We start from the raw sequence: 12,997 nt of genomic DNA, 5'->3' as shown, positions 1-12,997 counted from the left end.
GAAAGCTCCATTACAGCGTTTGGGGTCTTGGTGAGATACTGCACAATCGCTCAGATCGCCCGTGACCTCAGCCGACGTCTGGTGGCTCGCGACACGGGTGAGAGTGGCCCCTCAAGTGGGGCTGCGACGGCAGCACACACCCACAGATCTGGCACCACCTCCGCAGAGCGCCCCGATCTCAAACTACCGAAATCTGAACCTCGACAAAGATGCTTTCGAGGGTGCTTTGGGGTAATTGCATCAGTCGTCGCCCCGAGAAGAAACGGTCGTCCAACCGAGCGCAGAAGACTATTGTACACCCACCAGCACGAGCCTCCGAAATTCTCCAGCTGACAATTAAGAAAACTTAACTGATATGAACACTAATGACAGTCAGTCACAAGATTCGAGAGTACTCGAACTCGCCAGGGCAGAATATCACCATAGATGAGACAGTAGACGATGGCTGTATTTCGAACGAGGACGTTTCAACAGTTACCAAACGCTGCTCCCTGGGTCATACCGACTACCAAAAAAAAACAACGAGATTATTCTTTTCGAGTTATCAATCATCCAACCCAGACTACTTAATAAATTATATACATTAATATTTGTATCTGAATACCAGAAGATTTAATAAAGTTTTGGATCAAAAATACACATTCAATTTTGTATTCCAAATTTTACATCACTGAAAAACTCAGGGAATCTCGAATCGAACAGGGAATGTCATCCCAGCTATACTCCAAATTTTACATCATATACTTGTATGTGTAACTTTTAATTTCTGAAAATCGGCCAGGGATGATCCTCCAAGGTTCGCTTACCATATATTAAATTTATACTCCGAATTAAACATCATATGTACATCATTGGAAAACTCAGGGAATTGCGAATCAGCCAGGGATGAGCTCCGAGTGGTGGATACCATGTATTAAATTTATATTCCAAATTGTGCGTCACAGAAAGCTCTGAGAACTCTGATCCTCGGAGTTTTGGATACCATGTCTTGAATTTATTCTCCGAATTTTACATTATGTGAGCACTACTGAAAAACTCGGAGAATTGAAAATCTATCATGGATGATCCTCCGAGTTTTGAATGTTATATATTTAATTTATATTCCAAATTGTGCAGCATTTGCTCGTAAATGAAGAATGTATACGATGCGTACATGTTAAATGCTTGGAAATAGGTTTTTCATTGGTTAGGGGTGATCCTCCGAATTTGTGGGACAATGTTATAATTTTAAACTCCAAATTGTACATCACAGGAAATGTCGGGAAATCGCAAATCAGACAGGGATGATCCTCCGAGCCTTGAATACCACGCATTAAATTTATATTTCATTGTACATAATGTGTACATCACAGAAAACTTTGAGAACTCTGAATGATCCTCGGAGTTTTGGATAGCATGCCTTAAATTTATTCTCCGAATTTTACATTATGTTAACACTACTGGAAAACTCGGAGAATTGAAAATTTATCATGGATGATCCTCCAAGTTGTAATATCATGAATTAAATTTACATTCCAAATTGTACATTCTAAATGTGTAATTGTTAAATTCTGAGAAACAGAATTTTTAATCGGCCGGGGTTGAACCTCCAAGTTTTCGGTACCATGAGTAAATAACCAACCAAAAATAGCATCCGATAACTGTTGAGAGAGTAAAGGGAAACTAATTTTAATTGAGGAAAAATTTAAAGAAAAAGGGAAGCTAACTTCGGGACACCGAAGTTTGTAAGTTATTTTTTGTTTGCCATTTGCCATTTGAGCCTACCGTTTTCAAGCAATAAGATCATATTTTATAGACACTATAGTTTGTCATAGATATGTCCAGATCGTTTTTAGGTCTGATATATGATTAATTACTCTGATTTAGTAACTACTGGAGTATTTTTAAGTTTAATGAATGACTTGATGATTGTTGCTTTTATTATTGTCAAGTATGTAACTATACGTTAAGTTAACTGGTAAATATAACGTTATATGATATATTCATTTAATTAAGTTGTTTTGTCGTCTCTTCTATCCCTGTGACAAACTTATAAGCTAACTGATATATAAAGAAACCGATCTGCAAAGTTATAGGCAACTTACCGATTGAAATTATTAGGATGATGGCGGTAACCAAAATTGATGAGAACTTATATGCCACACATAAATATATTAGAAATACTATGTCGATTATTATCCTCAGGAGACCGGTTATAAGGTAAAGAACAACGAAGTTTTTATTCGGCTAAATGAATTATAAATTGGCATTAATTTAACATAATAGATCGTGACGATAGAATTCTTACCTTGAAAACTGAAACTATGACCAAAATGCATGCTACGATATGCGCGACGTGAATAACGAGGCATACCATCCATAAAATGCTGGCAGTCCCAGACAAAGCTAAAAGGTTGTCGCATACGGTTAACCTGTTATTTCATATTTAATATTAACGAGCAATACTTACCACCACCACCACCGCCGGCGGCCCCAGCAAATATAAGGTCGATGATAGCGACTATTAGAGCTCCCCATTTCAGCTCAAGGCAGCAGCAATCTTTAAAAACGGGTAACCCCATTCTGTTTCTCAGGAATTATATGTATTCTTTAGTGTCGAATCGGTTCAGACTGTGTTTTTGAAGGGGACCGAGTAAGAATGACGTATGTGAAATGACTAATATATGAGGCCTAACTTGATTTGAGATTTTGAAAATGGAAATTTTAGGAAAAAGTTGAGGTTTTGCAAATGGATGTTTTTAAGAGTCGTTCTCAGCGTACCACGATACGGCAGTGAGATAAAAACAAGTGGCAGATTTGAGATTTTGAAAATGGAAATTTTTGGAAAAAGTTGGAGGTTTTGAAAATGGATGTTTTTAAGAGTCGTTCTCAACGTACCACGACACGGCAGTGAGATAAAAATAAGTGGCAGGAACTGAAAAAAATTTAGAAAAATTAAAGTTAAGCTATATTTATATATATCATTGGATTATATTATTTTCGGTATTAATATATATTCCTACATTAATTATATTAAGTTTTTATATTAAACAAAATCTCTGAATCATAAATATGACATCTCAGAGTATATGTTAAAAACGGCGCAATTATAATATATTTTCTTCATGTGCCGACTAATCCGATGGCAGCTATACAGCAAAGGGATCCGATTTGTACCGTTCCGACTTATTACCATTTATCCAAATAAGAATAGAGAGAAAGAAGGCTATTTTCAAGATTCACTTAGATATCTCTAAAACTGATCGACTAATTGCGCCAAAACCGACAGACGGACTTGGCTAGATGAACCCGGCTTTTGGTGCCGTTTGAAATATAATACAATCGTATTTGACAAGGAGCCAAGAGAGCGAGGAAGAAAGAGGAATAGGGTTTCCTTAGAAATACGTTTTATCTTTTCCGGATATTAATACTTTCACAAACTAAGGCCGATTAACCAATAACATATTTTATTATCATGACACTTGGGGATGGGAAGAAGACCTAAAATCAAATCAATAACCAAGAAACTTTTGAACAAACGCCAAACGTTTAGTTCCGATTCCGATTTTTTGCTTAAATTTTTTCTTGTTCTCCGTTCGATAGCTAAAACTTCTATAGTTTTGTAAAACTTTACTAAGTGACCTTTTCTCCAAGGCTCTCAGCATTTATTTTCCCTTATTTGATAGGTAAATAATAAGTAAACTTATTTTAAACAATCCAACACGGAAAAGCACACATAGACGAGAAGTGCTGACAATGGCGGAATCTGTGGATAATGGTGGAAAATATAGACGAGACAGGAGGAAGTTTGCCTTGATCTCTTACATCCTGACTGTAGTTTTTTTGCTTGTTGCTTTTGGAGAATGGTGCATGTTTTATTTTATGTAAGAGCCCTTAAGGATATTCCTCTAAAATGTTAAGCTCTGCTTAATTCTTAGAAAGGCGGCTAAGGACTTTTTTATTCTCAAACCCTGGATAATGTCTATTATTTTTGTAATTGGACTAATACTCCTCGTTCTGTTCATCTTCTTTGAAGTCCTGCGGTTTAATTTCAAGATCAATTGGCTCTTTGCACTGCTGATTGTAAGAAAGCCAGTCGATACGTATGCCAATGATCTAAGGTGACCTTTACTTCCAGTACGAATGTGTTGTCCTTGGCGTTGTCCCGCTGGTGGTTCGTCAGCAGCTTAATCCGTTTCTGATCAGTTTCGGTGTATGGACTTTTGCTCTGTTGGTCTTTGTTGTATTCGGCACTTTAATACCGGTAAGCACGAGTTTGGAGTTAAACCAAATCAATATCGGGGATCCTTATAGCTCACGTCTCGATCAAAATATTGATTAAATATCCATTTTTCTCCTCTCCAAAGTGTGACCTGACCCTAAATGTCGTGGTGTTATATGTACTTGCTGTGACGTCCATTATCGGCGCTATATTCTTTCTTATGCTTTATATCGTGATTAATATCCCATATTCCTTCATTGTCGTTTGTTTCTTCATTGTTCTGAGCATATGTTTGGTGAGTGCTAAACTGCAAAACAAAGTATTTTTGGGTGCTATTAAAAGGCGAAAAAGGCGCTTAAAAAGTCCTTTCTGATTTTCAATTTTATCATATCATATATATCGTCTCAGAGACAGAAAGGCATTATTTATCAATATTTCAAGTATTTTCATTCAATTCCCTTTTTTAATTTGCCTTTAATCAGCACCAAAAAATGCATTTTAAAATACTTAGTATACATATCTGGCGGTGTCTTTAATGCGTCTAAAAACTATATATTTTCAGTTCGTAATGTATCACGCACAGATTATTAACGGAGGACGATTTGCAGAGATGCGCACGAATGACTATTTTTTAGCAGCACTTATTTTGTTTCTAGACTTTCTTCTTATGTTTCTTTTCTCATTCCAAATAGCCCCAAAATGGTCAGACGAATGTGACGAAAATAATTGGATAAATGGAACATGTAAGTAAATAGTACAAATTACTAATGGCATATTTAGAATAGTATAAAACTATATTAAAGTTTATTAAAATATATTTTGAATTCATTGTATTTTTATCAAAAAATCCTTTCTGGGCGTTTATGTTTCTCGTTGGAAAAAACCTCGTTCGGTAGATTCAAAATTACATCTAGATCAAATACAGAAAAAAATCGATTATTATACCCTTGCAGGGTATTATAATTTCAGTCAGAAGTTTGCAGTAAAGGAGGCACCTCCGACCATATAAAGTATATATATTCTTGATCAGCATCAACAGCCAAGTCGATCTAGCCGTGTCCATCTGTCTGTCTGTCCGTCTGTCCGTTTCTACGCTAGTAGCCTCTCAGTTTTGAAGCTATCTGAATGAAACTTTGTAGTTAGCCATATAGCTTTGTAGTTATCATATAGCTCCGATAGGAACGATCGAGAAGTTCATACAATTAAAAATTATAACTTTTTCAGTTTTCAACAGATTTTCATCAAATTTAAGGTATAGCCATTTTATATAAGTCTACAATTTTGTCTCAAATTTTACGAAAATCGGACGACTATATCATGTCTGTGAATGTAGAACTGTAAATATAACATGGATAGGTGAATGAAATAATAGCAGGCATTACTTCATTGTTTTTTAACATAAATATATATATACATAATTTATATTGTATTGATCCCTAGTCATCGAAGTTTTATCTGCAAGGGTATATAAACTTCGGCGTGCCGAAGTTAGCTTAATTTCTTGTTTTTTAATTAACATTTGAATCTTTATAAACTACTTTAACCAAATCCGTTTGGGGTTTAATTCCGTTGATCCACTTTTTCAAGCTGAGTTCCGGTGATCTCCTATAACAGTTACCATAACATGTGTACAAATCTTAAAAAAAAATAAATTAATCAGTTTTACTGAAAAAAAATTATAAAAAACTTATAAAATAAAAAATATTATTATTGAAATAATAAATATAATATTACTAAATTAATATTAGTTAATTAAAAAATATATTTAAATTTTCCGCCCTTGTAGATACCAATAGTACCACCACCACCACATCCGCATATAAATTACACATTGCCCAACACTAGAGCGTCTTTGGCGCCAACTCACACAGCTGTGGGCTGTGTTTTGCGTTCTTGGACCGGTGAACAAACTTTAATTAGCACTAAGCTGACCTAGCCAAATACCAAAGAACCGTCCCTCAGCGATTCAGTGATCCCGCACTGCACTGAACGTCAGTATCAGCGAGAGACCGAACATGGATCCCACTATTTCGGTGTCTAAGGTGAGACGCGACGCCCTGCTTGTCTTCCGGGCATATTCAGCATCTTGGCTCACTTACCTCTTGCTGACTTCTAGGGCGTGTTTGTCTTCAAAAATGGAGCTACGCGAGCCGGGAAAAAGGCCAAGACCACCAAGCGCAAGAGGCCCGATTCGTGCACCTCGAAGAGCCTGCTGGGCGAGGAGGTTGGCAGGCAACCATTCTACGAAGAATACAGCCAGGCATGGAGCCAGGTGAGCGGCCACATTGCCGACCTGCAACAGAGCACCTATGCCCGCACTCTGGAACAGTTGGTGGCGTTCGTTGTGGGCCAGGGCGCGCGGACGGGGACAGCCAAGGACGAAGTGTTACCTACAGCGGCCCTACTAACGGGTATCAATCAGCCAGATCACCTCAGCCAGTTTGAGGCGTTCACACAGCGCCTGCATGCGCAGCGTGCTGCCCGAGTTTGCGTGCTGCAGTCTCGAGATTGCGCAACCGTGAAGGCGGCCGTGGAGACTATGGTCTTTGGTCTTATCGAAGACGACTTGGCCGTGGAGCCTGGTGTGGAAGAGGAAGAGGAGGAGGACGTGGCAGAGAGGGACCGTAAGCGGTTGCGCCGTTCACAGTGCACGCTGAAGCAGCTGAGGTCGTGGTACGCCAACAATATGCTTCCGGAGCGCAGTTCTTGCCAGTTGGTCGTTATCCTGCCCGACTTTGAGTGCTTCAGCGCCAGTGTGTTGCAGGACTTTATACTCATTCTGAGTGCCCATTGCTGTGCGCTGCCATTCGTCCTAGTTCTGGGGGTGGCAACGGCCATGTCAGCGGTGCACGGAACTTTGCCCTATCACGTGAGCAGCAAGATCCGGCTACAGGTCTTCCAGACACAGGCCGCTCCTGTAGGTCTAAACGAAGTAAGTGGGATTGAACGATTACTTTCCTATGTCGAAATTTAAGAGTCTATAATAACTTCAGCTTTATTGTATACATTTCTAGATGCTGGACAAAGTACTGCTCTCTCCAAAGTATTCTTTTCACCTCTCGGGAAAAGCCTTCAAGTTCCTGACTCACATCTTTTTGTACTACGATTTCTCCATAAACGGCTTCATCCAGGGATTTAAGTTTTGCCTAATGGAACACTTCTTTGGAGGCAACGCCTTTGCGCTCTGCACGGACTATAGCCGGGCTTTGGGACGCATTAAGCATTTAAGCCACGACGACATAGAGTCCATCCGACGACTCCCCTCTTTTCGGCCGTATGTCGAGCAAATAAATGACTGCAAACGCATCATAGCTGTGCTCACCGACGACGACTACCTAAAGAAGAAGCTGCCGCAGCTACTGCGCGACTGCATGCTACATTTTCTTCTCTTCCGCAGCTCCCTGGAGTTCCTCACGGAGCTGGTGGGAGATTTGCCTCGGTATCCCCTAGGCAAGCTGCGTCGAGAGCTGTACGTTAACTGCATGAACAAACCGATCGAAGCGACACCCGAGTACAAAGAGTGCTGGCAGATGCTGGGATTTCTGTCCAAAGACGAATTTGTGGGTAAGGTAACTCGGTGCCTGGACAGAACCGAGCAGTTCCTGACTGAGGAAATTACGCCCCTGGAACTTGGTGGTGTCTGCGTCAATGTGTTGCAACCCCAGCTCCTAGCGATCCGTCAGGCGCTTGACGGTGTGATCAAGGCCACCATGTCACATGCAACGGCTACAACAATGCAGACCACTGGCCCCAATCTGACCCAGGTGACATCGCGTCACGAGCTCCAATCGCAGCTCCTGCAACGTAGCAAAGAGGACAAGGATCGACTGCAGCCTGCCGCCACTGAGTTCGCCCAGGCCTTGCAGAAGACGCTCCAGCTTATTGAGACTCACTTGGTTCAGGGTCATTTGAGGGCTCTACAGGACGCTCCGCCCATCCATGAACTGTTCGTGTTCAGCGACATTGGCACTGTGCGCCGAAACATAATCGGCGCTCCTCGGGCAGCGCTGCACACGGCCCTCAACAATCCGCACTTCTACATGCAGTGCAAGTGCTGTGAGCTGCAGGACCAGTCGCAGCTAGTCAGTACCCTGCCCGATCTCTCGGTGGTGTACAAACTGCACCTGGAGTGCGGACGTATGATCAATCTATTCGATTGGCTTCAGGCTTTTAGGTCTGTAGTAAACGGCAATGATCAGGACGACGGCGTCGAGAATGCGGCCCAGGAGCAAATAGATCCACAGATCCAGTGAGTAATCTTTCCTTTTCTTCCTAAATAAATCACTTAGAATCGTTTTTTCCCCTTCCTTTTCAGAGCACGTTTCACGCGCGCCGTAGCCGAGTTACAGTTTCTGGGTTACATAAAGATGTCCAAGCGCAAGACAGACCATGCCACTCGATTGACCTGGTAACGAAGGCCATTAGTCGTGTTTCTTTTCTATTTATTTTTAGCTCGAAAAAATTGCAAGTGTCGCAGTAATAAATATATGTATAAAAAATGTTCGATTGATATTTGTCCTTAAAAAGAAAATAATCAAAAGAAGCGCGTGTTTATATCTTTTAAGTTAGCAAGCACGCCAAAATATCAACAAAATGCCTGATCTGGATTGGATCCCCTAAATGACTTCGACTGGCCTTCTCACATAAGTTTCAGCGTCTCAATGGCTGCCGCGATTCGTTCAATCTCTGCACGCGACTCCGAGAGCTTCGTCTCGTTGGTGGCCTGCACCTCCGCGGGCACCTTGGTGGCGTAGTCAGCCGCTTGAATGGCCTGACTTAGCTTGCTTACAGTCTGCACCAGCTGGTCACTTTTCTTCTGCAGTTTTACTATCTCCTTGTCCGCCTCGATAAGACCCTTCAGCAGCAGATGCACCTCACATTGGCCGGTCACGGTCAGAATAGCACAGCCCGCCGGCGGGGCGCCGTCGAAGACTATCTTGGAGCAGTAGGAGATCGTAGCTAAATCGTCAGCGTAACGCTTGAGTATTTCGTTAGGCGCGTTATCCGTGCACACAATGTAAGCCTCGGTCTTGGTTTTGTTAGGTAGATTGTAGTCGGAGCGAGCCGAGCGGATAATACGTGCCGCCTTTTGCACAAAGTCAACATCCGACTCTATCTTAGCACTACGCCAAGAGACATTGCCTGGAAGGAATAAAATAAGTTATTCCTTTGTGGTTATCGATATATAGAATACAATACTTACTAGGGTAGCTAGCCACACAGATGCTAGGCGCTGGGTTGGCTCGCGGCAGCCGCTGGTAGAGCTCCTCGGTGATGAAGGGCATAAATGGCGACAGCAGTCGGAGACCGTAATCCAGACACACGTAAAGAGTACGCCTGGCCGCGGCTTGTTGCGCCTCGCTACCACTTTGGAAGATGGGCTTCAGGCACCTCCAAATACACGTCGCAGAGATCGTAAAGCCAGAATGCGTAGCAGGCGCTGGTGGCCGCGGCAAAGTCGTAGGACTCAAAACCCTGGTTACAAGCTTCAACGGCAGCTGCCAGTCGGGAAAGGATCCAGGAATCCATTTGGTTAACAGCATTAGACGCACTCAGCTCTGTGTCGAACTTCTCCGAGCCGCTGAAGTAGAGCAAGGCGAACTTAGTGGCGTTCCAGAGCTTGTTGCAGAAGAAGCGATAGCCCTGCACGCGGTTAATGTCCAGGTTGATATCGCGAGCCTGAGTAATGTAGGCACACAGAGCGAATCGGAGGGCATCAGAGCCGCACTCGGGAATGCCTTGTGGATAGTCCTGCTTTTGCCCAGCCTTAGCCTTCTCGATTTCGCGGGGGTCAAGGTTGGAGCCCACAAGCTGGGCATGGAGTCCCTCCAACGTGATGCCAAGAATCACATCCATTGGGTCAATAACGTTTCCCAGAGATTTTGACATTTTGCGACCGTGGGCGTCCCTCACCATCGGGTGGAGGTAAACCTCCTTGAATGGTAGCTTACCCAGCAGCTTCTGCCCGAAGAATACCATACGAGCCACCCAAAAGAATAGAATGTCGTGGCCCGTTTCCAGCAACGACGTGGGGTAAAAGGTCTCCAGATCCTTAGTGTTGTCTGGCCAGCCAAATACGGAGAAGGGAAAGATGCCCGAGCTGAACCATGTATCAAGCACATCTTCGTCCTGTTTTAGTATGATCTTACTGACCTCAACACCGAATCGTTCGGCAGCCTTGTTAAGCGCCTCCGCCTCACTCCGAGCCACAACCCAATACTGCTCGTCGTCATTCTGCGAAGAGAAACAGAAAGAGATCTAGATAATCTATACTTTTTTCTATGGATATCATTAGTTAATAGCACAGGTAGTGACTCATACATAAATCGTAAATAACAGATGACCGTTTTTGGCTGTCTGATAATTGGTATTTGTATTCGAAGAATTTGTCCTAAAAACTTAGAGCAAAACCTATTACCCCATGGGTTACCGACATAAAACGGTCAACTGTTATGTAAAATCTCTCTTATATTTTTACCACGCTTCCAAGAGCTAGCTGCAGAATCATAAATGTGGAAGTCAAGATCAGATATTAATATTAATAATATCAGATATGGATACGTTTCCGTTGAAAAGTTGACTTACCGATCCCGTTTGGATTGAAGGGTCGCTGAAGCTAACGTGGTAAGCCGGAATGCGATGGCCCCACCACAGTTGCCTCGATACACACCAGTCTCGAATACCGTCCATCCAGTGATACCAAGTCTTCGTGTGGTGCTCAGGAACAATCTTTAGGGCGCCGGAGCGCACAGCCTCGGTGGCGGAAGCTGCCATTTCTGAGCAGCTTACATACCACTGCGGTTTTATCAGCGGCTCGACCACGTCCTTAGAGCGGCTGCAAATTGGCACAACCATGGGGTTGTTCAGGGTCTCACGGTAAAGGTCGAGGGCCTTCAGCTTTTCCAGAATCTGCTTGCGGCACTCGAAGCGCTTCATGCCCGTAAACTCGCCATAGTCACCAATAATGTAGCCGTCGTCGTTGAAGATGGTGATAAAGGGCAGGTTGCAACGCTTGCCCACCTCGTAGTCGTTGGGGTCGTGAGCCGGGGTAATCTTAACGGCACCCGTTCCGAAAGCCATGTCTACAAACTCGTCGCACACGATCGGCAGACGGCGGGTAGAGAACGGGTGGACTACGAACTTGCCATGCAACTGCTTGTAGCGTTCGTCCTGGGGATGAACGGCCACTGCAGTGTCACCCAGCATAGTCTCGATACGGGTAGTAGCCACAACGATTTCCTCGTCACTGTTCTCCACCTTGTAGGCGAACTTAATCAGCACTCCAAACTCCACCTTCTCCTCGTAACCAGGAATGGAGAGGAACGTGCGTCCGGGAATCTCCACTTTGTCGACCTCTATGTCGGAGATGGCCGACCGGAGCGTGCACGACCAGTTGACCAGGCGTGAGCTACGATAGATGCTTCCTTCCTCGTGGAGGCGGACGAAGGCCTCGGTGACGGCGCGGCACAGTTTGGGGTCCATGGTAAAGGCCACTCGCGACCAGTCATAAGAGGAGCCGAGGGACTTCAGCTGCTCGTAGATACGGCCGCCCTTCTCGCGCCGCCAATCCCAGATTCGCTCGATAAACTTCTCGCGGCCCAGGTCGTGCCGGGACAACTTCTCGTCGCGCCACAGAAGTTTCTCCACCACCACCTGAGTGGCGATGCCAGCGTGATCGCACCCAGGCACCCACAAAGTGGTGCGTCCCTTCATGCGGTGGTAGCGCGTGATGGCATCCTCGATAGCGTTGGTAAGAGCGTGACCCAAATGAAGGGATCCCGTTACGTTGGGCGGAGGAATAATCATCACGAATTTTCCGTTCGGATTCGGCGAGTCAATCGACTCTCGCTAAATGGGCCAGACAGGATTACAGAGATTGCATTGCACAAGATAAGAGAGTAATTACACCATATTCGGGCGTGAAGAAGCCCTGCTTCTCCCACCAGCTGTACCACTGGGCCTCCACGTAACGCGGGCTGTACGCATCTGGCAGCGGGCCACTCAGATCCTTCTTCTCCCCGGGCACAGTCTGGGCCGTGTACACGGCAGCCTCTTTCACCTCCTTTGATCGCTTCTGTAGAGTAAATTGAAGTATGACTATAGCTTTCACCGGCAACAATGGCCACCAATTACTCCCTTTCACTGTGCCACATAACCTCGATTGGAAATCTTATTCCCAGAGATCGAGGGAATGTATTCTGGATACTCACTTCAGGCTTCTCCTTTTTTTCGCCCGCAGCAGGAGCTGCCGCTGCCTTCTTGTCCAACTTGGCCTGAAGCTTCGCCAGCTTCTCCGCCTTTAGGCGCTCCTTCTCCAGCTGCTTGGCAGTCTTTGGAGGACCTTCGGCTTCGGCTGTGCCGCTGACATCGGTCTTTTGTTCCGGCTGAGGCATTTCACAGGTCTGTCTGATGCAAGAGTGTGTCAGTTTGGGAAATAACAAGTGTTTATCATTACTCACATGCAGTTAATGGAGTCACAGAAAAACAGATGAAAACGTGTGCACTTCGGGGGTAGAGTTGTCAACACAGTTTTTTGCGAAATAAAAATAGGCGAGTTTCGCGGCTCTAGATATTAATTACTCATCATTCAGGAAATCTTGATTATTTAAAGCATATTAAATAGCTTATATACAAAACATTTATAACATACATCATAAAAGTGATCAATTTTAAAATTTTAATTTTTAAAATCCATCTTCGTTTGGCAACTCTGACTAGCAGACATACCTTATCGATAGTGATTATCGATGGTTTTAAAAATATCCAAAGTATAATTGTGTATGGCTTATAAAAGCC

General features: G+C 43.7%; 4 protein-coding genes across 6 annotated transcripts; 2 read left to right on the top strand and 2 right to left on the bottom strand.

Annotated features, from left to right (window-relative positions):
- Nucleotides 1-589: 589 nt before the first annotated feature.
- On the bottom strand, nucleotides 590-2,696 carry LOC110189772 (uncharacterized). Its single transcript, XM_020959993.2, has 4 exons — nucleotides 2,450-2,696; nucleotides 2,288-2,385; nucleotides 2,085-2,226; nucleotides 590-1,640 (listed from the first exon to the last, which is right to left on the bottom strand). Exons 1-4 carry the CDS (start codon nucleotides 2,559-2,561, stop codon nucleotides 1,567-1,569), a joined length of 426 nt encoding a protein of 141 aa, XP_020815652.2. The 5' UTR covers nucleotides 2,562-2,696; the 3' UTR covers nucleotides 590-1,566.
- A 903-nt stretch (nucleotides 2,697-3,599) lies between these two features.
- LOC110189771 (uncharacterized) lies at nucleotides 3,600-6,129 on the top strand. Of its 2 annotated transcripts, none has more exons than XM_020959991.2 (6): nucleotides 3,600-3,863; nucleotides 3,918-4,062; nucleotides 4,118-4,243; nucleotides 4,347-4,496; nucleotides 4,764-4,944; nucleotides 5,988-6,129. In XM_020959991.2, exons 1-6 carry the CDS (start codon nucleotides 3,736-3,738, stop codon nucleotides 6,044-6,046), a joined length of 789 nt encoding a protein of 262 aa, XP_020815650.1. In that variant the 5' UTR covers nucleotides 3,600-3,735; the 3' UTR covers nucleotides 6,047-6,129. The 2 variants fall into 2 exon arrangements, with proteins under 2 accessions (XP_020815650.1, XP_020815651.1); XM_020959992.2 differs by having other exon boundaries at nucleotides 3,707-3,863; nucleotides 3,922-4,062.
- On the top strand, nucleotides 6,103-8,702 carry Orc3 (origin recognition complex subunit 3). Of its 2 annotated transcripts, XM_020959990.2 has the most exons (4): nucleotides 6,103-6,243; nucleotides 6,318-7,133; nucleotides 7,216-8,450; nucleotides 8,517-8,702. In XM_020959990.2, the coding sequence occupies exons 1-4, from the start codon at nucleotides 6,217-6,219 to the stop codon at nucleotides 8,611-8,613; spliced, it is 2,175 nt and encodes a 724-aa protein (XP_020815649.2). In that variant the 5' UTR covers nucleotides 6,103-6,216; the 3' UTR covers nucleotides 8,614-8,702. The 2 variants fall into 2 exon arrangements, with proteins under 2 accessions (XP_020815649.2, XP_086694577.1); XM_086838451.1 differs by lacking the exon at nucleotides 6,103-6,243 and having other exon boundaries at nucleotides 7,002-7,133; nucleotides 7,195-8,450.
- ValRS (Valyl-tRNA synthetase) lies at nucleotides 8,627-12,745 on the bottom strand. Its single transcript, XM_086838450.1, is given in 8 exon segments — nucleotides 8,627-9,343; nucleotides 9,405-9,591; nucleotides 9,593-10,435; nucleotides 10,680-10,697; nucleotides 10,787-12,049; nucleotides 12,108-12,275; nucleotides 12,412-12,607; nucleotides 12,661-12,745. Coding segments are annotated over 7 exon segments (3,165 nt in total). The 5' UTR covers nucleotides 12,595-12,607; nucleotides 12,661-12,745; the 3' UTR covers nucleotides 8,627-8,840.
- Between the last annotated feature and the right edge of the window lie 252 nt (nucleotides 12,746-12,997).

This window comes from Drosophila serrata, unplaced genomic scaffold, assembly GCF_035046125.1.
Source record: "Drosophila serrata isolate PLE 108 unplaced genomic scaffold, ASM3504612v1 contig_347, whole genome shotgun sequence".
NCBI classification, from domain to species: domain Eukaryota; kingdom Metazoa; phylum Arthropoda; class Insecta; order Diptera; family Drosophilidae; genus Drosophila; species Drosophila serrata.
Note: the sequence above shows the minus strand (reverse complement) of the source record. Positions and strands in the feature narration are given on the sequence as shown.

Coding starts and splice junctions, on each gene's coding strand:
- LOC110189771 (XM_020959991.2), top strand. CDS start 3,736: ATGGCGGAATCTGTGGATAATGGTGGAAAATATAGACGAGACAGGAGG. Junction 4,063..4,117: donor GGCTCTTTGCACTGCTGATT/GTAAGAAAGCCA, acceptor CTTTACTTCCAG/TACGAATGTGTTGTCCTTGG. Junction 4,244..4,346: donor TATTCGGCACTTTAATACCG/GTAAGCACGAGT, acceptor TCCTCTCCAAAG/TGTGACCTGACCCTAAATGT.
- Orc3 (XM_020959990.2), top strand. CDS start 6,217: ATGGATCCCACTATTTCGGTGTCTAAG. Junction 6,244..6,317: donor CCACTATTTCGGTGTCTAAG/GTGAGACGCGAC, acceptor GCTGACTTCTAG/GGCGTGTTTGTCTTCAAAAA. Junction 8,451..8,516: donor CAAATAGATCCACAGATCCA/GTGAGTAATCTT, acceptor CTTCCTTTTCAG/AGCACGTTTCACGCGCGCCG.
- LOC110189772 (XM_020959993.2), bottom strand. CDS start 2,561: ATGGGGTTACCCGTTTTTAAAGATTGCTGCTGCCTTGAGCTGAAATGG. Junction 2,386..2,449: donor CGCCGGCGGTGGTGGTGGTG/GTAAGTATTGCT, acceptor ACAACCTTTTAG/CTTTGTCTGGGACTGCCAGC. Junction 1,641..2,084: donor CATCCTAATAATTTCAATCG/GTAAGTTGCCTA, acceptor CTCTCTCAACAG/TTATCGGATGCTATTTTTGG.